The sequence below is a fragment of the Fistularia commersonii genome, chromosome 2, assembly GCF_037954325.1.
Source record: "Fistularia commersonii isolate RoL2024-O1a breed Wild chromosome 2, RoL_Fcom_v1.0, whole genome shotgun sequence".
Taxonomy (NCBI): Eukaryota; Metazoa; Chordata; class Actinopteri; order Syngnathiformes; family Fistulariidae; genus Fistularia; species Fistularia commersonii.
The window spans coordinates 15,338,319-15,366,057 of NC_141285.1; the positions used below are offsets into that span (position 1 = coordinate 15,338,319).

Genomic DNA, 27,739 nt, shown 5'->3' on the forward strand with positions numbered 1-27,739 from the left:
CTCGAAACTCCTCTCAGACATTGTCGCTGTGTTCTTTTTTATTCCTCATAAAGAGCTGAGGCAGCCCTCTGGTTCTGCTTAGATAACGTAACAGAGGCAGTTTAAGGAGTTTTATTTGTTGGCTTACATTTAATTACTTTTCTCACTTACAGTCCGACCACTGATACGTCAAACTCCAAAATATGAAGTGTTTTTTTTCTAGGTGAACAAGTGTATTCACATTCATAATATATTCTTTGACGAGTGAAAATAAACAATCACAACTATAAATTATGACTATATATACTGACTAATTCTTTGTCAGGATACGTCAGACTTAAACAGATGATTGTGGATAAAGAATGGTGTGAAACTTAATTTTTTTTGTTCATGTCAGCGTCATTTAAATTGACGTTTCTGCCATCCAGAAAGACTCTTGAAGGAGAAGTCAGGTCATCATTATTAAAAAACAAACAAAAACGAACCTGCGTGAATGTTTGATATAATTGGGGGTCAAACTGAAACAAAAAAGGTGTATATGTTAATGAGCATTTTTAATTTTAAATTAAACTCAGTTTTGTCTGTGGACATACGTGAATGAAGAGAACTCCACATCCCACGGGAGCTTCAGAGACCTGACTCCAGCTGCGCCCCTCTGCTCATCCTGATAACTACCGGGACACGCCCACTCACCAGCTCCGAGCTCCGCTATTTGCTGCTTGTTTAAATATTCACTAAGCTGCGCGCTGATTGGCTCCGACCTGACACAAGTAATTTCATAAAGCAAATCATTCGGAAGTTGTGTAAAGGGACTAAGTGGGCAAAAAAAAAAGTAAAAGAAAAAAAAACAACCCATGAGATAACCACGGAATCCACGACACAAGTAACCGCCGACGGCCGCGCTCCGTGTCTGACTCTCCTCGCCTGACGCCGGAGGATTCCGTTAAGAGTTTCCAAGCGTCCCTGCATCTGTGAGTACCTGAGTCCGCTCTGCCTTCCTCCGGCTCCACGCGTTACTTTGGCGCTCGGCAGGGGATCCGACGGGGAAATAGGCTGTAGAAAAGTTGATACCTTTCTTTAACCAACACTCGTCTCCGGAAAAAACAAAACAAAAAATATCAGAAGTCACAAGTGTAAAGATTGTTTAATTTGTTTCCTCCACTCACTGATGATAACAAACGATGATAAACTACAGCCTCATAAAAGCGTTCGGGTTATTTTAAAAAAGGATTTGCATTACTTTTTTTTAATCATTAATTAAAATCCCTTTTATATGCAGTGAAATATCTAATGATAATCCTGCATTTCTAATTAAAAAGTGAAAGTCTAGACAAATCAATTTATTTACGACTTTCAAATGGGTACAAAAAGCAAGCTGGAGCTGGAGATGTTTAATTTCTTGTAACTGCATCTTCATTAAAGATCATCACGTGGTTGATTTGTTGATTTATTGTAAAGCAGAGGACCGTTGTTGTTGTTGTGTTTTTCTGATCTTAATACTTCGTCATGGTTGGAGTTTATGGTAATTGTTAATTGTACTTAGGAAACGTTAAGTTATCTCACTGGTACTTGTCCAGCACTGTGTGTGTGTGTGTGTGTGTGTGTGTGTGTGTGTGTGTGCTGCAGTGGGGATGTCCTTCACAGGGAAGAGCTCCTGGAAGCGTGTTTTGAAATTGAAGATGTTGCTGGCTTTTTGTCGCAGTGTTATCTGAATCAACGCCGGGCAGCATGAATGCTTCAGAAAGCACATGCTGATGTTGCACACTTCACTAATGGCCTCTTAATGCCTGTATGAATAACCCGACTGAAAATGATTGGTCTGCCTTACAAAAAAAAATTTCCAAGGCTGTTGCATGCAGTTTGAGTGTTTGGCTACACAATGAACATAGTTAACACTGCAGATGCTTTTGCCAAATACCTCCTATGAGTGCTGCAAACTGTGACTTCTGCACCTGTAAAAGTCCCACGATAACTCAACTTGAGGTGCTTCAGTTGTGTGTTTTATTGCGGTGTATTCAAGGCAAGTCTACTGCATGTCCTTGACTGGATAATATAGTACCCCTCCATTTTATCAGACAGGTCCCAAATGGTTTCAAGCACTCATCTGTCTTTTAACTACCTCGCTCTTCTATCAAGTCATTACTTTTAGAGACTGAATTATCAATTGTCTTCAGGATGGTGTTGAATTAATATACACCTGCTGCCATGAATGAAGCCTTATATTCCCCAATTCATCTTCCACTTTTGTATGTAAAATTGCTCTCAGGATATATTTAAATAAAAAAAAATCTTGAAGCTTGTCTATTTTTCTTGTCGTTTCAAACTTCTTTTTCAACCCTGAATTTAGGTTAAATGCTCCTCTTTGCTACATGAGCGAGGCTGTACAGCTGACATTTGTGCTGATCAGCTCATTTGTCATTACAGCCTGCAATAATGGGGAGAAAGTACTTGATCTTAGGCTCCCAGTATTTCTAATTAACCCCACAGTTCACAGTTTTTAACAGTCCACATAGTGACCAGCATCCTCACTGCACTGGCAGCCAGGCGACCCAGCGTAAACCTGGCCATATTTCTCTGGTTGTCACTTGGTGGTGCTTCCTCTCCCTGCTGATGTGTGTTTGAGAGTATTACTCAAGCAGCAATGCGGTTTTATCTTAAATTGAATTGTTGAGAGGGATGTTAAAAAGCCATTAATCTAACCTGGACACTCGGAGTAGAAAGGCAGAATCCGCAGCAGCATAGACGCAGAGATGAGAGCAGCTCAATGGCATTACTGAGGGAATGAGTGCTATGACGAAGGCTGCCCTCATAAATCCACCGGCTGAGCAAATCAAGGTGTCAGCTTGTAAACAGCATTTAGTGTGTGTTTGCGTGTGTGTGTGTGTGTGTGTGTTGTGTGTAAAGTTTTGCACTGGTGTTGAAGATGAGTGTTTTATTTCAGCCTTAAAGAGGTGACCTTCCTTTTTTGCCCTCCTTCAGTCAGGGATGTTTCTGTCTGTGCAGAAACCCGGCCTTTACCTGCTCATACCTCTCATGTCGATTGGATCTGGTTCACCTCTTATCCCCTGACCACTAAAAAGAAGACCTTATACATCACACAGTCCTTATATCCACTAAAAACATCCTAATTTAGAAATGTTCACTTGCTCTCTGTCTCTAAAAGAATTAGGGCTTCAGTCCTGTTGTGTAGGGTCATAATGACTTCCCCGCGGTCACTCGGCCGCTGGCTAATGCTCCCTTCCACATATGGATTTTCTGTCCTGTCGTTCCTCAGCTGTCCGCATGTGATGGGTGGCTCAGATCTAACCCTGCAGAGTGCCGCTGATTGCAGCGGTATATCTTCATCTTTAGCACTGCCAACGATCCATGGTTGTTTAGTTCACGTGGGATTTGGAGAGTTGGCAACAGGACGCATTTGTTGCAGTTTGTATGAACCGTACTTTTCATTTGATTCTCATTTGCCTGACTTGAAAGTAAAATATGCTAGGTTATTCAGTTGTGGAGTGTTGTATGTATTTGTTGGACTGAAGTTCTTCGTGCGTATAAAATATGCAGATGTGCAGTGTTTTCCTCACACTCACTGATGTCACTGTTATACTCCCCTGCTCATCTGTTTGAAGAGTAATTTGTTCAGAAAAAGCAGGAGTTAATATCTGCTTATCCCCAGTAAGCAGTAAAAACAGAAAAAAGAATGTTTTCTTGGTGAGACGTTCTACTTAAATTAGACCAAACATTTCACAGATATTTTGGTATGATATATGCATCCATTGACATGATGAAGATATGATCTGTTTTTATATTTTTTCCCATCAGGAGCCCAGCTGGACACCTTGGTCTTTCTCATCGTTATCTTTTGGCATTACTATTGATTATATGATGGATCTAACTTCTAGCTGGTTTCAATTTTGGACTGAAATATCCATCTTTCTAATGTTAGGTTAATGTCCATAAATTATGAAATTATTTGTCAGTATCATTTTTATTAGTCTTAAATATTGTTATTAGTTATAAATGTCCTGTGTATGGGCTCCTCCATACAATATAGCTGTTGCGAAATGTGATTTTTCTTTTAGGTGATGATGTTTTGGTTAGTTCTGATACTGCTAGCGTTTGCCTCGGCTCAGCGCTCAGAGCCCATGTTTTCAGCTGTGACCAAGACAGTCCTCCCTCCCGACTACGATAACAACCCCACCCAGCTAAACTATGGCGTGGCTGTCACTGATGTGGATGGGGATGGAGACCTGGAAATTTTTGTTGCTGGGTAAGAAAACAAGAGTTTGACTGTATGAAATGTGTCTTCAGCAATGTTAAACTTGTCTGAGCTATGGTGAAAAACTCCTAAAAAATACACGTTCTCTTATAATGGTGCAAACAATGTTTAAAATTCCATTAAACACAATTTAAAAGATTAATATCTCATTTGAGTTGTATTTATGTGCATATTGGAAGTTAAAACAAAGTACTTAAACTAAAGGTTAAAGACAAAGGCAGAGGACTAAAAAGACAAGAGATGGTAAAAACGCCCTGAGGCTCACTCATCTGATGAAAATGGATGTGATTGGATCGAGCGCCATAGATGGGAACAGTTTGGCAAGCTTGCCTTTATCCAGTGAAGCAGCAATGAATTCCTCAATGCATCACAGAATATAGATGGATTTAAAAGACCCCTTTTCATAAATGTCATTTTACCAAGACATCCTATTCAGCAATATGGGTGTCACAAAATCTCTTAGAGGATGTAATTTTATAGGGATTAGAGGAATCTTATTACGGGTAGTCTTCATTTTTACATGCTTAACCTTCAGTTTTGAATCATATGGACGAATCATTGTTTTAGTTCTCCTATCACACAATTACATTTATGACTTTTAGCAGGTGACAGTGGGACAAGTGTCTGAAAGTCACAAGTTCAAAGTTTGTTTATAAGCTCAGAAACAGAAAGTATGCCATGTGTTTACTGGCAGCTGAATATTCTCTAATTGCCAGTGAATGGATGATTAGAATCATTTTCAAAGTTTAACAAGTAAATTCTTTTTAACATGCCAGTTTGTGATTTTGATATCTACGGTTGCTTATTGCATTTTCCACTCAGTGAATTTACCTTCTTTTCAAAATCAGGGGACATTATTACATTTAGGTATAGTCATTGTGAAATTTGATATTGCCTTAAGAATGAATTGTTAATTTTAAAAATGAGTATGAACTGAACATTTGTGAGGAAATTAACCAAAAATTACCTAATAAGCCAACAGCAAGTAAAAAAGAAACCTTCTCATAAATTGAGAATTAACTAGAAAGCGCCTAAAATTCAAAAGAAATTGGGTAATAGAAACGAAAAAATATTCCAAGAAAAATCAAGGATTTAAAAAAAATCCAATCTTCTACATTATGTATTCTAGTTGTTCAACTAGTTATTCTTTAATTTTTAAAACTCATGAATTTAGATAAAAGTGGGAACAAACCACTCCATCTTATGTGGGATTCAGAATCAAGTCATTCATATTTTATAGTATATACAGTTAGGCTCAGAAATATTTGGGCAGTGACACAAGTTTTGTTATTTTAACTGTTTACGAAAACCTATTCAGGATACAATTACATAATCAATATAAGGGGAATTACAATTCGAAAATTGGAATTTATATAGGAATTACGGCTCTTTTATGTGTAGCCGGCTCTTTTTCAAGGGACCAAAAGTAATTGGATAATTGACTCAGAAGGCGGCGAAAAAAGATAACAAGGCTGCATGGGCAGTTCCCTCGCGAACCTGTCATCAGTTAAGCAGTTAAAAGGTCTGGAGTTGATTCCAGGTGTGGTGTTTGCATTTGGAAGCAGTTGCTGTTAACATACAACATGCGGTCACAGAAGTTCTCAATGGAGGTGAAACAGACCATCCTGAGGCTGAAAAAAAGAAGAAATCCATCGGAGGTAGCAGAAATGTTAGGAGTGCTCAAATCAACAGTTTGGTACATTTTGAGAAAGTCATTTTGAGAGTGCACTGGTGAGCTTGGGAACTCAAAAAGGCCTGGACGTACATGGAGGACAACAGTGGTGGATGATCCCAGAATCCTTTCCATGGTAAAGAAAACCCCCTTCACAATATCCACCCAAGTGAAGAACACTCTCCAGGAACTAGTTGTATCAATGTCTAAGTCTACCATAAAGAGAAGACTTCATGAGAGTAAATACAAAGGATTTACTACAAGGTGCAAACCATTAATCAGCCTGGAAAGGCCAGAATTGACTTTGCCAAAAAGCACTTGAAGAAGCCAGCCCAGTTCTGGAACAGCAGTCTTTGGACAGATGAGACTAAGATCAACCTGTACCAGAATGATGGGAAGAAGAAAGTTTGGAGAAGAATTGGAAGAGCTCATGATCCAAAGCACACCACATCTTCTGTAAAACATCGTGGAGGAAGCTCACCAAATGACTAATACCAAATCTCAACCCAATTGAACATGCAGTTCACTTGCTCAAAACTTAAGGTAGAAAGACCCACAAAAAGCAACAACTGAGGACAGCTGTAGTAAAGGCCTGGCAAAGCATTACAAAGGAGGAAATCTAGCATTTGGTGATGTCCATGGGTTCCAGACTTCAGGTAGTCATTGCTTGCAAAGGATTCTCAACAAAATATTGAAAAGTAACATTTTACTTAGGGTTATGTTTATTTGTCCCAATTACTTTTGAGCCCCTGAAATGAGGAGCATTTGAATAAAAATAGCTACAATTCCTACATGTTTAATCATATAATTTTGTTCAAGCCCTTGAATTAAACGATGAAGTCTGAATTTCAATTCAATTCCTTCATTTCAAATCCAATGTGATGGCATGTAGAGCCCAAATCATGAAGATTGTGACAGTGTCCAAATATTTTTTGCCCAAACTGTAATCTGGTTATCCATGACTTTTATGAATATTGAAATCACTTGGTATTTTGAATGCTGTTATATTAATCAACTCCCTTTTCACACTTACAACCTGATATTAATATAGGTATTAGTCATTTTTGAATTAAAAAAAACTACCTTGCATTATGAAGGCTTCACAAATTCTGCTCACAGCCTTGAGTTCTTGAGATTATGATTTTATTTTTCTTCCTGCTGGCAGTTACAATGGCCCAAACCTCATCCTAAAATATGACAAGCAGAGAAACAAGCTTGTCAACATAGCTGTTGACAACCACAGCTCACCGTTCTATGCCCTGAGAGACAGCCAAGGCAGTGCCATTGGAGTGACAGCATGTGACATCGATGGAGACGGTCGGGAGGAGATTTATGTCCTGAACACCAATAACGCCTTTTCTGGTACAGTAAATATACAAATACTCAGTGACGCACACACACGTACTGTATACATTGAAACTCACACTATACGTATACTTTTTTCTTATCTTATCAAGGTTCTTTTACTGCTACCAATCAGTCAGAGTCATAAAATGCGCGCACTTCATCCCTATAATTCTGAAAAAGACTTTTCTTCATTGCACTCGTAGTTCTTGAATTGCATTATATTTCTCTCCTCATCTCACTATCTTTGCTTCTCCTGAACTCCGTATTTCTCTGCAACAAGGTCGGGCAACATATTCTGACAAACTGTTCAAGTTCCGTAATGGTCGCTATGAAGATCTGCTGAATGATGACATTAACGAACACAGAGATGTAGCCAACCGCATGGCAGGGCGCTCAGTGGCCTGTGTGGACAGAAAGGTACTGCATGCTTACAAGCACTTGCGCACGCATACACACACGCTAACGACAGCATATGTAGATTCAATGAGCACACAAAGTCCCCAGAGTGTCTTCTGTGTACATGCACGGGTGCATCTGTTTGTTTACCAGTGATAACTCATGGCCTGCCTATGCCGCCCATCTCAGCATGTGCTATGACAGTTCATTTGGGGGGAATGGTGTGCCATTTTCTCTCTTCTGTCCATCGCACCAGTGTAATTACAGAAGCCAGGGCTCGTTTGTTTTATAGATCATCGTACGAGGGGATGAGTGATGACTGCACACTATTGCATTCTCCTGGTAGCGTTTTCTCTCTATTTCTTTTCCTCTTTTTTTCAATTTCCCCCCTTTTGCACCCCCTGTACCTCTCTAACTGACTTATGCACACTCTTTCTTTGTCTCTTATCTTACACACACACACACACACACACACACTGCTCACTGCTCTCCTTTCCAATCTGGGTACAGGATAAAGAAAGTAATAGTGAGGAGGAGACAGGGATTACAATAGTTTTTTTTTTAACCAGAGTCCCATCTCACTGAGCACTGATAGGTTGTGCGACTGCCAAACCGATTGGAAAGATATCCACTTTTAATGGCATAATGCTTTTAGAGAAAGCCAACCCCCTGAGGTGTGTTCTTCCATGGCAGCTCCAACAGGCTCAGAAAAACGAAATACATTTCCCCAGCGCTGAACAAGTTTTATTAAATCACATAAATAGCTACAGCAGAAGCCAATAATGAATCAACCTGTTTTGTCGAGGTTGAAGTTAGTAATGTGTTTTGTCTTGATTACTTATAAATAAAGCGTTATCTTTTAGAAGAAAAGAGGAATGATTTGCCTCTCTTGGTCTCCTTGAAAGTGACATCCCATCATTAGTCTTGCACAAACTGATTGAGGTGGCATATTGAAAGGTCTAACACAGTGATGGATAGGTTGGCAGGCTGCCTGGAAATGAGCGTATTTCAAGTGTATTTAAGAGGCCAGGCTAGTTGAAATACTTAAAAAACACAGGTTGCAATTATTTGAAAAGAGGAGAAATCAAGATGTCCAATAACTATTCTTGGCAGCAGTTCCCAAATAAGCCTTTTCAAGAAGGCTGATGTAAAGGGCACGCAGTCACACATCCCAACATTCAATTTCCAGGCATTCATGTCACACTATTTCCACTGCCAATTTCACTGACAGGAATTAGCCTTGGGTGAAGACTTATTGAAAAATCATTGACTTTTAAGTTTGTTAAGTAGCTGCCAGTGGCCTTCAGGTCTTTTCTTACAGTTCAGTCTTACTTTTCAAGTTTTAAGTGTAATTTGTGTGTGTGCATGTGTGCGTGCGTGCATGGTTGTGTGTGTGTGTGTGCGTAAGTGTGTGCAATCAACTCCTTCCACCCCAGCAGGCTGTAATGTGAAGCTGGATGACATTTACAACAGCTCTCATTTACTTTTCATATCTTGTAAAAATACAGTTACTTCAACCCCCGGTGAACGTGTATACATGTGTGGGATTGTTCATGTCTTGGTATTGATTGAAATATGTTCAGCCTAGTGGGAAAGCTCATCGAAATCGAGTATGTTGTCTATTATTTTTGTTCCGTCCATGAGTTTGTGTCTGCAGGGAATCCAACTGATAATGGAGTGTGAAATTAATCTCCAAAGGGGAAGCAGAGGGAGTAGTGGTGGGTGGGGTTGGGGTTGGGGAAGAGAGGGTAAAGGGTAGAAAATGGGGAATGTGGAGATCTGAGAAAGAGATGTTCTTGATAAACAAAAGGTGAAACATTCTGTGATGATCTGTAAGGTATTTGTCAAAGTCAATAAATGCTCTAAATTGTCAATTTTAAAAGGAACTACAATATATATTATTATTACTAATACAAGTAGTAGTAGTGATAGTAGTAGTATCAATATTTGCTAGGGCTCCATCAAAATTACTGCTGAAAACAACTCCTCAATCCTGTCATCAACATTTGGTGAAGACAAGTTTTTGGCCACATCTGTGGTTTTAAATGTAGTTAGATGTGTTTAGAAGATGTGCCAAAATACTGGCAGATGGGAAGATTTGGATTGTAGGAATTCAAATTAGTAAAAAAACAAAAAAACAAAAAACAAAGACAATAATGGGAGAGAGCAGATTTGTTTAATGAAAATGCAAGTTACTCAAAATTTGAACAAATTAGATAAATTAAAAAAAAAACAAATTAATTGTCAGTAACTGTCAGAACTGTCAGTTATTATGGCGTTAGCAGTGATTTATGCTGAACAAGTTTTTTTTCACCAAGATTTTTTGATAATCTTTGGCAGGAGTTAAAGCATCAAAATACACCACCAAATTGTGTGTACTCCTGAATTGTTATAAAAACCTTAAACCACAATTGAGAAATTGCTTAAGTGAAATCTCAGAAGCAGATTTCATGACCTGGACATGTGTTGGTAGATACCGACATTTTTGTCAAAACTTTTTTCTGCTGGTTTTCCTTTTTGTTTTTCTTTTTTGTTTTTTTTATTAAATTATCTAAATGTTGCAAAGAGAAAATTTCAGTGTTCAAGATTGTGGGTCTCCTCTTAGTCAGAGCCTGCCGTCGGTAGCTTTACACCACCATGTAATTTCCATTCATTGCCATTCACTATTATGATAAATTAACTGCTATATTTTGACAATTTGTTTCATTTTAAGGAATAAAACTTCAGTTCATCCTCCTAAAGATGTAAATTTTTTGGGCTGCTTTGACAATAACTGAGTCGACACTTGTAGGTTCGTGACAAAATAAGATTGTAACAGACATTCCCCTAGGGATTGGAGAAACAGTGACTGACATTTTTTTAGCCTTCTGTTGACACTTTATTATTTTTCCCATGAACCGTTTCAACATATGTAAACCATTTTTCCTCAGGGCACAGGCCGTTATGCTATCTACATAGCTAACTATGCCAGTGGAAATGTGGGTCCCCATGCGCTCATTGAGATGGATGAGGCCACAAGTGACCTCTCACAAGGTTTCATTGTCCTGTCCAATGTTGCAGAGCAGGCTGGAGTCAACAAATTCACTGGTAGGTGTGTTTAAAATTATTGTATATGTGCGAGTATCAATTATCATCCAGCATCACTGGACCCTCGGTCTGATTTATACGGATATATGCAGAGGAGTGTAAGGGTGCTGCGGTGGTGTCAGGTCAGAAAAGTGAGAGAGATAGACAGCGATGAAGTGCGAGTCTGCATTACGGCCCTGTCGGCTATTTACTGCAGTCAAAGTCGCAGGAACCGTGGCATCTATCACACTATGGTGCCCCTAGTATCCTGCCAGGGTCTGAGGCAAAATATTGTTTAATGTATTGGTTTTAATCTTCTGTTCCCCCCGATCACAGCCTGTTAGACGAAGCATGTCAGACAAGGCAACAGAAACCATTTTCTAAGATTAAGTATATCAACAATGCGGCAAAGTCAATTGTTATTTTACAGTCCTCATCAAGTCAGATTTTTTTTTGTGGCTGGTGTGGTGCGGTAAAAGAACAAAAAGTCAGCAGATGAGGTGGCCAGTAAAATGGCTGTGGGGCTGCCTCCCTTTGATAGAAATTCATTTGAGAAGTTTCACAAACTGGATTTAGTCCAGCCCTACGGTCCATATTAAAATTATACTCTCCAACATGCTGTTTCAAAATGTGGTGAAGTGGTTGAGGTTGGTCCGAGGAAGCGCTTGTTCAGTTTTGGTGGAATTGTGATCCCGAGGGCATGGACTGCCCATATCCAGTGGACCTGGGTGTGTGGAGTTCACGGGTGGGCATACATTGTGTAAATTGATTCTGGGTGATCTTTGGTAGACCTGTGGCTCACTTTAGACAGCTACTCAAAGTCAGTGCCATCATTTGAGACCAAAATATGAGTCATCTGAAAACATGTGGGCCACATTTTGACCAAGCATGTATTGGCTTCTGGGAAATTACAAGGCGGATACCTAACAATGTAGGAGACAGCCCACTCAAGGGTGGAAGATCTTCTGAAACTCAGTTCCCACAATTTATGTTAGGAGGTGGAATGTAATTTGTCTTCCTTTTTTTATAGAACCTAACTTTCTAGGCAAAGAGACACATTTTGGTTCATTACCCTCCAAGTGACAAGAGTAACCTCAAACTTTCCAATGTTACTCCAACGTTAGGCAAAAGTAGCAAAAAATGTTTTTTTTTTCATTTCATCATATCATCAAATGTCCTATCTCACCATATTGAAATTAGATTGATTTATTTTTCAGTCTTTAGCATCAAGGAAAGTCTCTTTAATTATCTTTCAGCTCTTTTTCATTCATGATAAATACCTGTTATTGTCTTATTTTAAACTTTAATAAAATAAGAGTGCTCTTGTAAAATGGCTGTTATGATTATGAATTAGACCATAATATATCAATCAAATGCTACCAGTCATGTACTTAAGTGTTTTTAAGTAATTGAGTCTTGACAATTTACAGAGATTAAAGATACCTTCATAAATTTGTTACTTTTTTATTATTGTTAACTGGCTCTTCTTGTCCAGTGCATTTAATTTAGTCACAATAAAATTATAACTTAAGAAATCAGTGATGCATGAACTCAAATCAACATATCACAATTAAACAATTATTTTTTAAATTAAATCATGTATTGTATTAGAGTTTCATATATTGTTATTTTATTTTATTTTAGTTTATTTTATTTTTTAATAGAGAAAGGAAAAGATCTAGCTTGAACTTGAATGACGTTGTTTATGAATCACCATTTTGAAAACCGACGAGATTAACCTTGAATAAGATTTTTTTGTCCATCTTTCCTTGCTTGAATGCACACCTTGAATTTTTATTGAAAGAAACATATGATGGATACCTACCGTTGCACTAAAGAAGGACAATAAAAAAAAAGAATGAATTTTATCTTTGATAAGCGGCACCATCATGAGCCTGTAAGTGCAGCCTCTGAGATGCTTTATTGTAAGCACTCATTGAAAAGTCCTTCATAATGTCCAAGTAAGTTTTGGTGATCGGTAATGACATTGTAGCTGAGTGTAGCAAAATCAATCTTCATCATCCTTCATCCTCCAGCATGTCATTTGATCCACCAGGGGAGCAGAATGAGCCGGGCCAAAATTGTAGTGAATGATATACGGTAGATGGTGTTTTCATCAAACTGCCGTTAATCAGAGTAGAGGGACAGTCAGTTAAGTTGTATACCTAATGGTCTTCTATCCCTCTCACCTCCATAATTAGACTGCTGCTTTTGGATGATACACTTCAGCATGACACCTCTCTTTATAGAATGTAATTGAGTGTATTTTGAAGAGGTATAAAGATCTTTTCATAAGGTGAAAATTACTGTTACATTTTGGTGAATGAAAGAGGCTGTCAGGCTGTTTGTGCTCAGGTGTGCTCTTGTGCGAATCCCATCAGAGTCAGTGTCTGTGTCAGCAAAAAGATGCACCCTGCTCAGAGGAAATGGCCTGTAAAGTCAGTAATGATCCCTTGCCGTTCACTTTTTATTTATTTTTTTCTTCACAGAGCCAGTGCGCTCTGCTCGTGTTCCTGCTGGGGTTTTGCCAGTCCAGCTCAATTTCTCTTTCTAAATATGTCAGATCATCGGTTTCAGAGACATCCCAATTTTTTGCCGTTGCCACTGAGCCTTATGTTTGCTGTCTGTCTGTGTAGGAGGGAGAGGTGTTGTGGTGGGGCCAATTGTGAGTCGAACCTTTTCGGATGTGTTTTGTGGCAACGAGTATGGCCCCAATTTCCTATTCAGGAACAATGGAGATGGAACATTTACCGATGTGGCGCAACAGGCTGGTAAGAGCTTGGATGGATGTTACTTATGACTTCGAGTGACTGCTAAGAGACATTAGGCAATGTGGTGCACAAGTATTTAAGATAAATGTAGACCTTTAAAATGTTGGTTGTATCTCTCACACAAATCACTGAGCAAAAGTCGACTGAAAAGTGATGTTCCATATGCATATATACAGTATGTTTGTGTACGAACATAGATATGTTTGTGAAAGACTTTGATCAATTCATTTAAATCTCTTAGTCAGCAGTCATGTAAGGTCAATAAAAATCTTTTGTTTATTCATAGTCATAGTCATCGTCATAATCATAGATGTGGCTTTTGACATAAAAAGAAGGAAAGTCAATTACTTTGTTAAACATCCTTAAATCCTAAAGTTAACTTCTGGGTGGTGCTTCTGAACAGATCATGTGATCAAGACTACAGGATGGTGAGGACAAGAACATATTAGCATATTGTCACACTGACCTTGGTACCTTTCTCCGCCACAGTGATTTGTGCCTAAAATTAACCAGTGGGATGCTATACCAAAAAATTCGATCTGTATTTAGTCTTTGAGGATCTGCAAAGCAGAGACTGATATTTGTATATTCTATCACATTTTTTAAAATACATTTTGGATTTTGACAAATTGTAAATCCCATTTTGTTCAAAAAGACACTCATAAGTTATCATCCAATAACAATAATTATTCCAGAAAGTGATGAGGATGCAGCATGGACATCAATAAGCACTAAGAGCCATTACGATGTTACGTCTTCTCATATCATTATAATCGATGTCAAGTGCACAGGCAGCACAATTGCTGCAAATGCCGACAACGAAGACTGAATCGCAGGCTTTTCAATGCTAATTGATGGAAAGGGAAATTAGCACTTGTCCATGTTTGTTCACTTTCAGATTGAGTGCAGATTCAGAATAGTCAGGTGTTGATTTATTTAGCAAACAATTCAATAGACAACTTCTGTGAGCCAGGCAGGACTTTGTGTAGCAAAATATGGGGCAACATGGACAGAAATGTCTCTGTAGTTTGTAAATTAGCAGAGGGGCTCCATGCTCTACCTGTCAGCAACTGCATCCTTTAGCAAATAGATAAACGTCACAGGAGGCCTCTATATAGAGGTTAAATATGGGGGTAATGTGCAATGCTTATTTCCATCAGCCTCTCTCTCTTTCTCTCACATGCACAGACATATACGGATGTACACACACACACACACACACACACACAGACACACACAGACACACACACACACACACACAGACACATTTTGATTAATTCATTTAAATCTTTTCGTCAATAGTAATGTAAGGTCAATGAAAATATTTTGTTTATTCATAGTCATAGTCATCGTCATAATCATAGATGTTGCTTTTAACCTAAAAAGAAAGAAAGTCAATTACATTGTTAAACATCCTCAAACCGTCATCACTTCTTCACTGAAAACTCCTCAAATCTATTAATATGCAAATATTGTTTATTTCAAAAGTTAACTCCTGGATACAAGATGTCTCCTGCTTCACTGAGAAGTCCATTCTCAGTCTTTGTGCTCTGGCGGCTATAGATTTAAATTTGACACTTCTGTAAGTGGCCTAATACTTTAAGATTGACTGCAAACTAGTTATGATGTAACAAATCTTTCCACTTAGTGTAAAATAATGTGAAAAAGCAACAATTTTTAAAGAATTCTGTGTAAACATCACCATCTAAAGAATTAAACTGTAGTTTAACATTTTTTTTGATGACTGTTGTACTTAAAGACCAATTGCGGTAATATAATGTCACCTCACTGCAAAGACTTTTATATATTGAAATTCTAGGAGTGGAGGATCCAATGCAACATGGCAGAGGTGTGGCTCTCGCAGACTTCAACCGTGATGGCAAGACAGACATTGTGTACGGCAACTGGAACGGACCTCATCGTCTGTACATGCAGCTAAGCAACCGCAAGCAGAAGTTTAAGGTTGGTCATTTTGGAAAAGATTGCTATGTGGCCAGGAAGATTACCTGGCTTATGCAGTGCAAAATGTATGGAAATATTTTCAGTTTACTAGCACACTAAACTTTTCTCATGAATACCTTTGAATGATTTTGTACAATACGCAGTATAATGAAATATGGGCGGAACTTTTTGATGGTGCTTCTGAACAGATCATGTGATCAACACTGCAGGATGGTGACGACAAGAACATATCAGCATTATGTCACACTGACCTTGGTACCTTTCCCAGCCACAGTGATTTGTGCCTAAAATTAACCAGTGGGATGCTGTACTAAAATATTTTAATCTGTATATAGTCTTTGAGGATCTGCAAAGCAGAGACTGATATTTGTATATTCTATCACATTTTTTAAAATACATTTTGGATTTTGACAAATTGTAAATCCCATTTTGTTCAAAAAAACACTCATAAGTTATCATTCAATAACAATAATCATTCCAGAAAGTGATGAGGATGCAGTATGGACATCAATAAACACTGAGAGCCATTATGATGTTACGTCTTCTCACATTATTATAATCAATGTCATGTGCACAGGCAGCACAATTGCTGCCAATGCCGACAAGGAAGACTGAAACGCAGGCTTTTCAATGCTAATTGATGGAAAGGGAAATTAGCACTTGTCCATGTTTGTTCATTTTCAGATTGAGTGCAGATTCAAAATAGTCATGTGTTGATTTATTTGGCAAACAATTCAATAGACAACTTCTGTGAGCCAGGCAGGACTTTGTGTAGCACAGTATAGAGCAGCATGGACGGAAATGTCTCTGTAGTTTGTAAATTAGCAGAGTGGCTCCATGATCTATCTGTCAGCACCTGCAACCGCATCCTTTAACAAAGAGATAAACGTCACAGGAGGCATCTTTATAGAGGTCAAATAAGGGGTTAATGTGCAATGCTTAGTTCCATCAGCCCCCCCTCTCCCTCTCTCTCTCTCTCTCTCTTTCTCTCTCTCTCTCCCACACACGCACACACACACACACACACACACACACACTCACACACATAGGCATGCACACAATGTCCTAATAGACAGAAGACAAATTGAATTAGCTGTCCATTTTTTTTAACCAAGATTGTTAAATCACAAGCCACAACACATTTAAAACCCCTTTCCCCTGCACAAGCTGACATTCCTACGAGCCGTGTTGACCTTTGGCATGCATAATGAAGCTGTTGTATCACTCCAGTAAACTGCTAATTAAATTGGGCTGAAACAGCAGCTTGCCTGGGTAGTGGAAAGTGCAGATTAGGCCTGTTTGTGCTTTAATTAAAATCCATTGCCGAGGTTTTAGGTTTAACACACAAGCATGCACACAGACGCGCGCTCACACACACACAAACATGCACGCACAAAATGACACCCACACATATTCATTTAAAAGAAAGTTACAATCCCAAGTTTGTCTACTGAAGGAAGAATGACATGTAAGAACTGGATCATATCTAAAAAGGGGTAACCCTTAACGGAAATGGTGCCTTTTCATTTTACCAATCAGTGTCATGTCATCAGGAAAAATACTGACAATTACTTCATAATTTATTGTGAGTAAAACAACTTAATTTATTCCTCTTTTTTCACATTTAAACATTTTGACAAAGGAACTCCTCAGATTGACTGTCTGAGTCATACCAATGATGTCTAATTTAAAAACAGAATATGACTATTACCGGTAATTCAAATTATTCATCCTTTTGCTTTAACATAAGTTATAATGTATCACTGTATAGTTTTGTATATTTTTTATTTTATTATTGTCTGTTACTACTTTTCAAATGTATTCTTTCTTATCTTTTTCATCACTACCTTGCTTCCTCCCATCCATCCTTATGGCCATTCTCTCTCCTTCACCTAAGAAGCAGAAGGTCAGTGTGGGCACCCTCCCCTCCTTCCCCCAACTTTATGAGCCTTGTAATTAAAACAGGGAGTAAATAGTTGAGGGAATGAAGGGCTGCTGTATAACTCTTTTCCGACTTATCAGAGTATCAGTGAAGCATTGAGATATCTTTTACTTTGTTGCTCCTAAAGTCTGATGCTGAGGAGACTTTTTTGGTCGTGAGAGCTGCAGTCTACTGTTCTGAACCTAGATAAAGGATGAGTCATAGCGGATTAATGATGAGATAAACCTCCACTAAGGTAACTTTATTCAAGTGTGTACTTATATAAGTTAGTTACTGAAGAATCACTAAAAATACCCATTGCTAAAATTGCCTTTTTTATACAGCACTCCAGAATGAGTGGGTAAAGTAAGATGACACCTGATGGGGCCCTTGCCTGTCCACCTATATTGACTCCTTATCTGTCCTCTTTTTTCCTATGTACTACTTGCATTAACAGCATTGTTAAACATAATTGAGTGGAAGTAATAATTGTCAGCAGAAATGAAAATAAAGAGAACATCTGATTCACAGGACAACATTTCATAATAAATTAACTCTGCAAATGTTATTTGCCGATTGGTTTAATTACAAAGTCTGGCTTTCAAAATTGTTCCTAGGAAATGTTCAAGTATGTTATCAGGGCCTGAGAATTACTATATTTGATGGAATATTATAATGAAATCATATAATGTAATAGTATATGATTTGATATCTAAGTAAATGTGTATGCCAGAAATCCCACTTTTTTAACTGTGACCATGACTATGTCCACAAAAAAGAAAAAAAGTACAAGACAAATGACAGTAGTTTTTACATAATCTGTCAACAGTTTTGGCCTTGAAATGTAATTCAAGTGTATTAAGTGGATTTTTTTTGGGATTCAATGAAGGATAATTAGATGTTGATTACAAGCAATGGAGAGATAGAGAAGGAGGTGCTTGACCGATTAGTCTTGGTCTCATGCAGACCAGAGATGACCCTGCCTTACCCCCTGACAGTTTTAGCTAGTGATGTTTTTTTTTTTTATGTCAATGAATTTTGTCAACTGACATCACATACACCATAATTGTGTGAGCCAAACAGCTATACTATGTGCTTGTGCTGTATAGATCTATGTATGCAAATACAGTTATATAGAAGTAAGTTATCTGTTGTGAGAGGAAAGGGTTAGATAAGGGCAGACTGTGGGGATCACTGGAGAGTTGAAAGGAAACGAATATATATATATATTCCTATTTTTCCAATATATGTATATATATGTATATCTATACACACACATATGTATATGCACATATATATACATATGTATGGATGTATGTATATATTTTGTTTATACATGTAAGTGTGTGCATAAATGTTTATACATATGTATGTCTGTGTGTATCCATATATATATATATATATATATACACACTCATATTAGCAATATATGTATATGCATATACTGTATATGTTCCTGCATACATATACAGTTCGGCCGAGAAATATATGGACAGTGACACAAGTTTTGTTATTTTAGCTGTTTACGAAAACATTTATTCAGGATACAATTATATAATCAATATGGGCTTATAAACTGTTTGCAGTAAAATACACCTGTGTAATAATATTGCTGCATGAATAGGGGATGAGTATTAATTTAACAAATACTGGTAAAAAATACTTCCCTTCAAAAGTTAATGGAAGTAATTCAGGACTTTGTAGAACTTTGGGAGTCTAACTTGACCCATAAGAATAGACTGGTTAGGACAATTTCATGACCCTACTTGATTGCATTAATAAAGAAATCATAATTTTATGCTTGGTGTGAATTCATCAGAAAATGAAATAATGATCATAAATTCTCCAAAGTTTATGGATGAACCAGTTCTGTTGTAAAAAGTTTGATATTGACTTCATCTGTGACCCTTTCAGTTGCCTTGGAAATACCTTTGTTTTTGAAGGATCTTTGTTATATTTACAGCTGTACTATATTGTTTCCTTTTGTTTTCAGGACATAGCATCCCAGAAGTTTTCCATGCCATCCCCCGTTCGCACAGTTATTGCAGCAGACTTTGACAATGATAATGAACTGGAGGTCTTCTTCAATAATATCGCCTACAGGGGCCCCTCTGCCAACAGACTCTTTCGGTATAAGCTCAAATGTTACACAAATGTGATATTATGTTTTAAAGGCAAGATGGTTGTCCTTTTGAATAAACTACTCATATGTCATTAATATTCTGTAGGTAGGCTTGAAAGCTGAAACAAATTAAAATTCCCAATGCAGTATACTTATCCAGTCTGGCATCCCAGCCCCTCTTCATCCATGAATGAATCCTTCCGAAAGCCAGTTTCCTTTTCATCCTTTGGCACACGATTTGGGTTTCTCATTATATAATATTAATTGACTCGTTTTTTTAAGTGCAATATAAGATGCATATCTTGTGTTGTAACTCAATAGTAGAATAAACCAATCCAGCGAAATGAAAATCGTCACACGATAATGGTGTGACAGGGGTTGCTGCTCTCAGCCTTATTATGTGGTTTGAAGATGAATTGGGTAATTTAACTAGACTGGTTTGAAAAAAAAAACAAAAAAAAAAAACTAAAACTAAAACTAGAGTACCCAGACTAATTAATTCAGTACAACTAATCAACATTTAGCTGAGAATATGGCTTTCACAGTCAGTGTATTGGTGTATTGGTGATGGTAATTTAACTAGACTGGTTTGGAAAAAAAAACAACAAAAAAAAACTAAAACTAAAACTAGAGTACCCAGACTAATTAATTCAGTACAACTAATCAACATTTAGCTGAGAATATGGCTTTCACAGTCAGTGTATTGGTGTGGAGAGAGATTTAATCATAACAAAAGGAAATCTTCATATACAATGCTTTTGCCACATGAACAACATAGTTCTTAAAAAGTTCAAAAGGAAAAAAAGGGTTTCAGACAGATACTTTAATTTCTTGAATTTTTCAAAAAACAAAGCAAATACAAGATCAATACGCAATATTTTAGTAACATAGCATATGATTTGGAATGCTCAAAATGGTCCAAGTTCCCCTACCTTTGTTATAATATTTAGTGGCAGGCATACCCATGGATATTAGAAAACAAAGACAAAACCAACAAAAACCTGTCAAGCAACAACAATTATTTTCCCCCATGCATTTTTTGACACTTGTCTTGGGCTACGTTATCAGTGCTTGAATATTCAGAACGCTGTATCAGTACACTAAGATTAATAATATTAAAAGAGTTCATAATGTGAGTTACACCTGGGAGCTCTTGTCTCTTTGGCAGGGTGAGCAGAAGAGAGCAAGGAGATCCCCAGATAGAAGAGCTGAACATTGGGGAGGCATCTGAGCTGGATGGACGAGGAACTGGTGAGTGAAAGTCAGCTACTATGCAGCTTGATGTAAATAAACATGAACGTATATCAAATAAACCTGCAACTCACACAAGTTTCCATGGGGTGGCGCCAGAGCTCCACTGCATAGCTTGATTTCCTCCATGAGCTTCTTAATTGTAGAAATGAAACGTTCCACATAATTAGGTCTATGACTGTTGAAAAATTATGCCCTCTTTTCACCACATTAGGATACTTTATATGATGTAAGATGTTTCCTGAGATGTTTAGCTTCATCATTATTGTTATGGATCTGAAGGAGCCGTAGCCACAGACTTCGATGGTGACGGGCGCCTGGAGCTGCTGGTGTCTCATGGGGAAAGTGCAGCGCAGCCTCTCTCTGTTTATAAAGTTAACCAGGTGAGTGTTTCTGACACATCTCAAAATATCTGTCTATTTATCTCACCCAGCAGATAGTACAACATTTAACAACGCTGTTCTTCATTCTGTTTGTGTCACAGGGCACCAATAACTCGTGGCTGCGTGTGATCCCCCGGACAAAGTTTGGGGCTTTTGCCAGAGGAGCTAAAGTGGTGGTGTACACCAAAAAGAGTGGACCACACACAAGGATCATTGATGGAGGCTCTGGTTACCTGTGTGAGATGGAGCCTGTCGCCCACTTTGGTCTTGGTACGTCCAAGTTAATGTCAGTCGGCTTTTGCTGGTATCGGACATATGAAAGTGTAGTAATGGAATACCTCTCCAACCATGTGTTCACTCCTGCAACTAATGACTACCATACAGGAAGACTTTGGAAAGACTTAAAAGACTACACATCTAGAGAGACTGTCATAAATCGCAAAGCTAAAAACTATAATCTCATCTAATCTTAGAATTGGCAAAGACCTGGGTCACCTATAGAGTCATTATTTGCTCGACAAGTACTGGATTCTATTCCTATGATATTCCTGGAGGACATTTATTGAAAGAATTACTGAACATTGAGCACAGAGAGAAGCTTTCACAAGGTTTTTAGTGGGTGCCAACACAAACATGGTTAAAAGAACAAGTAAAGCAAGGTTACTATGGTTATTTTGTTATGTAAATGACTTAACCTCACTATTTGAATGTGCCAAAAGATGACCAATTTGGGTTCAGTAAACCCTTGACATGTTTCATTTTCTCAGAACACTAATCCAAACAAGAGGAGCATCATAAACCACACAATCTAGCAAAAGCTTCAGGATTTTATTTTGATCATTATTTTGATTTTTGGGGTGACCGTGAAATTTGTTATGTACCCACTCTGGAACTTCCAAAGCATTCTCTTATTTAATTTTACCTGAATTTGTAATTTATTTGGGAATTTTAGTATTTCTTTATTGACCAATATATTTGTGTAGATGTATGTGTTTTTGTGTCCACAGCAATGGACGGGGCCATTTAATTGGTCCAGTAAATTATAATAAGGTATAATAAAAAAATGTAAAACTTTTTTTTTCCCCACAAAATAGCAGTTTATCAAAGAGACTTGTGGGAAATATAGTTCCTGTCAGTTATCTAATGAAATGAATGTTTTAGCCTGCACTGATACACGAGAGTTTAGACAGATACAGACAAAGTCTGAAACAAATGGCCAAAATAAGCAACTCTGAGAATAGCTCTGAGAAAGTGAGTTAAAGGTTCATGTGGAAAGCATTGCCTTAATTCCGCACGTCTGATTGGGCACCCATGGGAGAGAAAGTTATCAGGGGGAGGGTGCGGGTGGAGGCACGGGGAGAGATGGGGAACAGGTGCTGCAGTAAGAGGATGGCCTGATTTTAGGAAGCACATTATCATCCAGGTCTTCTGGCTCAACCCACACTGCTCACTCCCTGCTTTTTTTATGTTTTTAATTTTTCATTTTTTAAATGCGCATTTTTTTTAATTTATTTTTTTATCTGGGCCATTAACGCAAAGACCAGTTTTGGGAGCGCTCAATTGTTATACTTTTAATGCCATTTTAATTACTCATATCCCCATAACACCATCATGGCCTCTGCACATCATCCATTCTGGTAGGCATGTGAGATCCACTCCCCTGCACTAAATGGCAGCGTGTCTCTTGAGAGCCCAACAGGGGAAATATTCTCTGGCTTTCTATTGACACACCTGTTGGGTTTTCTGACCAGCCTGAAAACTCCTGTTTACATTTGAAATGCCACTTTAATCAGAGGCTGGAGAGGCTCTTGAAGGAAGGAGCTTTCTCTTTGCTTGATTTAAATGGTTAGGAAGAGTAGAATAACGTAAGAGCCTGTCTCTGCAAATACAAATTTAGTTGCTTTAAAGTGTACATTTATCTGCTTATGCACCAAATACTTTATAAATATTCTGTAAGTAGCAGTTAGTAGATACATGTTTATTTGTGTTCATCTAGAAGCATAACCTATGAACACGTATGGTAAAATTCAATAATAAAACCCTGTTCCAACTGGAGATGATATAGGGCACAATGAATATTTGGAATATCTTTACATCTGCTTAGAACATCGTTATAATATATAAGTCCATACATATTGTCATCGGGCAAGAGGTGGAGTACACATGACACTGGTCGCCAGTTAATCAAAGGGCCATACACAAATACAGACAACATTCACTCAGTCATTTGGTGCAGTTGTCCCCAATTAACTTGCTGCATGTCTTAGGAATTGGGAGGACACAAGAGAAGGCAGACATGGGGACACAGAAAGATCACCTTGTCGGAATTGATGTCCTTTATGTCCTTTATGCTGTGAGGCCAAAGTATTAACCACTGCACCACCGTGCCGCCCACATTATACAATATGCAATACATTATGACATACTATATGGTAATCATAAGGAAGAAATAAAGTTTTAAATATTGTAGGTCAGCTGAATCAGCTTACCCCTTTTGAAAGAAGGAAATGATACCATCCTTAGCATGAGCCAAGGGCAAACCTCTCAATTTACCAGTCCATTTAAGTTTTAATATTCACCTTTTCTCGCTTTTAAAGTTCCTGAAAGAGGATCTTTGGTAAAAGTAGCAGAAATTAGTATGGCTGCGCTGGGCAATTGCCTCCACTCGCTGCGAAAGTATGTCATGGGTGAAAGATTCGAAGAGGGACAGTTTGTTACACAGCCAAAGCTCAGCATTCTGGTTCTTGCAAGAGGCCCTCTGCACTGCATTGTCTCAAAATTTCTAGATAAGCTGCTACAAATGAGCCTATGAGTCTGGATAATCACTTGAAAACAGATCAACACTCCACATTATGTACTGTGTTTATGCACCATTTGACTAGGTAAGGATATGGCAACCAATGTGGAGGTGTTCTGGCCAGATGGTCACTCATTTGCCCGACCCTTGGAGCCCTCGGACATTAACTCTGTGCTGGAGATCAGCTATCCAACAGAGGAAGAGGAGGTCACCCCGACTGTCGAAATTGAGGTATAGTGAACCTTTATTTAACTGAAAAATTCTTGGCCAGTGGGGTGATACAAACAAATAATAGTTTTTGTAACACAGATAAAGTGTCCTAAGAGATCATGTCCTGCTTAGCACAGATTCCTAGTAATGATTTAATGGGGATAGAGGAATAAACACTGCTCTAAAAGTTGTCTCATTATTTAACCTTCACCAGTGGTGAAGAATGCCATCAAAGGCTTCAAATGTGTTAAGTTAGGCTGATTTATAGTGGTCATTGACTAATGGCATGTTAATAAAACACATGATTTGCAAATGAAATCATCCATCTAGTTATCCATCATTAGGGAAACATTTTTCCTAATGATGTAAATTTCAGTCAGACACAATCCTCCCAGAACCCAGTACAGTAACTTTGTATTAATTCTCACTCAGAAATCTTGACTCTGTGTTTTACAGTGTGGTCATGGATTTATGCTGAGTGAAAATGGACGTTGCACTGGTAGGTTGAAACCAGATTTGATAGTTTTAACACGCGTCACATGTTCAGCATCCCTAAGAAAAGTTCCTTTTGATACATTATACATTCCCCTGCCTTCAGATAAAGATGAGTGTACCGAATTTCCCTCTGTGTGCCCCACTGATCGACCCGTCTGCACGAACACTTATGGCAGTTATAAGTGTCGTGCCAAGAGGAGATGCAACCAGGGCTTTGAGCCCAACAATGATGGGTCTGCCTGTGTGGGTGAGTGATCCTGACAGTGTCAGGGTAGCTGGATTACTAAGATCAGGAGAACAAAGGAAGCACTACCGTTGGGCTGAATGTCTTAAGCTGCCTTAATTACCCTGGTTTGGAGCTGAGGTGCTAACATTCTTCTGACCGTGTCCCCTCTCTGCACCCCAGTGTCTTGCATGACCAACTCCCCCATGAGAATACGTTTTCTTTCAGCCATAAAGACAGATGTTTGCTAATTTCCCTCTGTATGTTTTGCTTCTCTCTGTCTTTGCAGCCCAGGTGGCTTACTTTGGGGGGACCCAATCATCTGGTGTATGCAAGTGGTCAAGCCTCTCTGCTTGGCTGTTATCCAGCTCTTTGCTACCGATCATCTCTATTCATCTCCAGAATGAAATGCTGTAGCTTCTTTGTCCTTTCGTCTTACTTCCCTGCTTAAACAACGACATACACAACTTTTGGAGAAAACATCACTGAGAAATCCACGCCTCCTTCTCTTCATCTCAAAGTTTTATGGATCTATGATCAGTTATTTACAGTCCCCCCCCCCCACTGCTGCCATGTGTCACTTTTGACTCCTGGCACCCTCTAGACTCTTAAAAAAGTCACAGGATGCATGCTTGCTGGGAGCTACAGGGTTCAAACTAACCATGTCACACCCGCAGAGCACACGTCATCACCTGGCACTTATCTTCATGGGACCTGAACTGAGGCCAAGTCAATAAGTGGACCTGCAGCGAATGAACAGCTGTACAGACCTACTGGCTCCATAGACCTCATTCATTAGAAACATGCTGAGGCCCCATCTGTATCTCCACAATGCTGCTATGCTAATCCTTACAATGCGACTATCATTCTAAATATGGGTTACTGGGATGCTGAGAAACACCAGGTCCCAAGGATTTGGTTTCGTGTTACCACGTTTGTGTTTGTGTTTGTGTGTGTGTGTGTGTGTGTGTGTGTATACTAGTGTACATATGTGTGTGAGTGAGAGAACTGCATCCAAAGAGGGAGCGGAGGCATATGCCAGCCCGTCTGTCTCAGATGGCAGGTAACGATTTGTTATGTATTAATGAGGCAAACAGCACAGTACAGAATATTAACACACATTTATGTGTGTTAGCACAAGATAAGGCATTAAAATGTGCTAGCCTGAAATATTGGCTTGAATCTTTCTTTCTTTTTTATTATTTTTGATGTATTTTATAAATCAAAATGAATATGTAGACCTGAATATAAAATGAGCCTATTTGTGTGATAAATATGGACTTGTAAACAAAATGAAAAACAAAGCTTTTTAGCCAGTATTGGTTGAAAATAAGCACTGGATAAAATCTACCATTGCTATTATTCTAAAGTCTGAAATAAAGTCACATCGACTTCACTTGCCTAGTGCAAGCACTGGATATAATTATAATACCATGAAAAGACCAAACATTTATCGCAGCCATTACCCAAAATCTGACTGGCGTTGATCATGATTCTCATCAAAAAAAACATACATTTAAGAAGTAGGAGTTATTATCGATTTTTCAATTTTTTTTATTTTTTATCTTACAGATCTGTGCAGGATCTTTTTTTTTTTATCATGGAATAATACTATAAATACAGTTAATTAAAGGCATAAAAATAAAACTTTTGCATTTAGATATTTTTATTACGTACTTTATTCCGTTCTTGGCAGAAAATGTACAGCAGTCATGGTCGACACTAATCATCAGGTAAATACATACAACTCTATTAATGGAATCAGGAAAAACAGTTTCATTATTTTTAAGTGGGATTTGGTTCAGTTGCTGTAGTAAGATTTTATTCAAGTTTCGAATATTAACAAATGTTCAAACATTCTACAAAATGGCTTGCCATAATCTTCATGGAAAAGTTTACTCCAAAACAAAAAAAAATTAATTATCTAAACACACCCTTTCCAACCGATGTTGTAAGCTTTGCTTCATCTTACTAAACAAGAACACACAATTTCTGCTGACCCAGCCTAGGCGTTACAAGGGACCTTTCTGCTAAATCATAATATAAATTGACTTTTAAAGTCAGCTGCACAGATGGGGGCTTTCAGAGATGTGGATTATGCCAGATGAGCAGCATTGAGGTCGTTGCCATGTTTTTTTTTTTCCAGTTAAGCCCATTTGGGTGGGTGGTCACCCTTGCTTTCAATTGTTTGTAATTAGAATGCAAAACTGCTTTCCTGTGAAATTTAAGAAGTAGTTTATATAATACTTCATTTTAGCACAACATGCGCATGGTGTTGCTTTTGCGGCTCACAGAAAGGGATGATCGGTTGATGATCAGTTATCTTTTTAATTAGTATGATATTTTCTTCATTAAAAGGTTGTTGAAGAAAACATCTGACAGCAAAAGAAAGTGATAAGGTAATTTACAGTGTATGACTAATTTCAAACATGTAAAATCTGAAAAAACATCAGAATATACAAATTAATGAATAAATGAATATATAAAAACATACTTAAACAATTGATTGTGGTGAGGTAATTTAATTTTTTTTCCATCTCTGCTAGCAAAGTTTTCTCATTCTCTCTGGAAACTCAAAAGTGTTTTGCAACAAATATAATCAAATGTATGATATATTATGGAAAAATATTTCATAAGACGCTGACAATTTTGCTTACAAATCAATCAATCACTGTAGCATCAGCTCTCTTCTGAGTAAAGAGAAGTCCCAATCCAGTAACACAACTCCCAGCTTTTTGTGCAGGGAGGATTCATCATCTAATCATCTAGTGTTGGCTAAAAGTCCAGCAGAGTCCTCCAGACCAGTATGTGTGATTCATGGTTTTCTCCCTGTTCACCTACTGAGGCAAGTGTTACATATTTTGGACATTTCTG

General features: G+C 38.1%; 1 protein-coding gene across 1 annotated transcript; it reads left to right on the plus strand.

Annotated features, from left to right (window-relative positions):
- The first annotated feature begins 843 nt into the window (after positions 1-843).
- Positions 844-27,349, plus strand: crtac1b (cartilage acidic protein 1b). Its single transcript, XM_086161917.1, has 15 exons — positions 844-950; positions 4,053-4,240; positions 7,087-7,283; positions 7,549-7,685; positions 10,595-10,751; positions 13,367-13,501; positions 15,321-15,463; positions 19,378-19,514; positions 20,675-20,757; positions 21,040-21,140; positions 21,242-21,410; positions 24,023-24,168; positions 24,604-24,646; positions 24,746-24,889; positions 25,155-27,349. The coding sequence occupies exons 2-15, from the start codon at positions 4,056-4,058 to the stop codon at positions 25,280-25,282; spliced, it is 1,905 nt and encodes a 634-aa protein (XP_086018043.1). The 5' UTR covers positions 844-950; positions 4,053-4,055; the 3' UTR covers positions 25,283-27,349.
- The last annotated feature ends 390 nt before the right edge of the window (positions 27,350-27,739 follow it).

Bases quoted from the DNA above. Each gene is read 5' to 3' on its own strand.
- crtac1b (XM_086161917.1), top strand. From the start codon at position 4,056: ATGATGTTTTGGTTAGTTCTGATACTGCTAGCGTTTGCCTCGGCTCAG. The intron at 7,284-7,548 runs GTACAGTAAATA...CTCTGCAACAAG, and splicing joins CACCAATAACGCCTTTTCTG to GTCGGGCAACATATTCTGAC. The intron at 19,515-20,674 runs GTATAAGCTCAA...TCTCTTTGGCAG, and splicing joins TCTGCCAACAGACTCTTTCG to GGTGAGCAGAAGAGAGCAAG.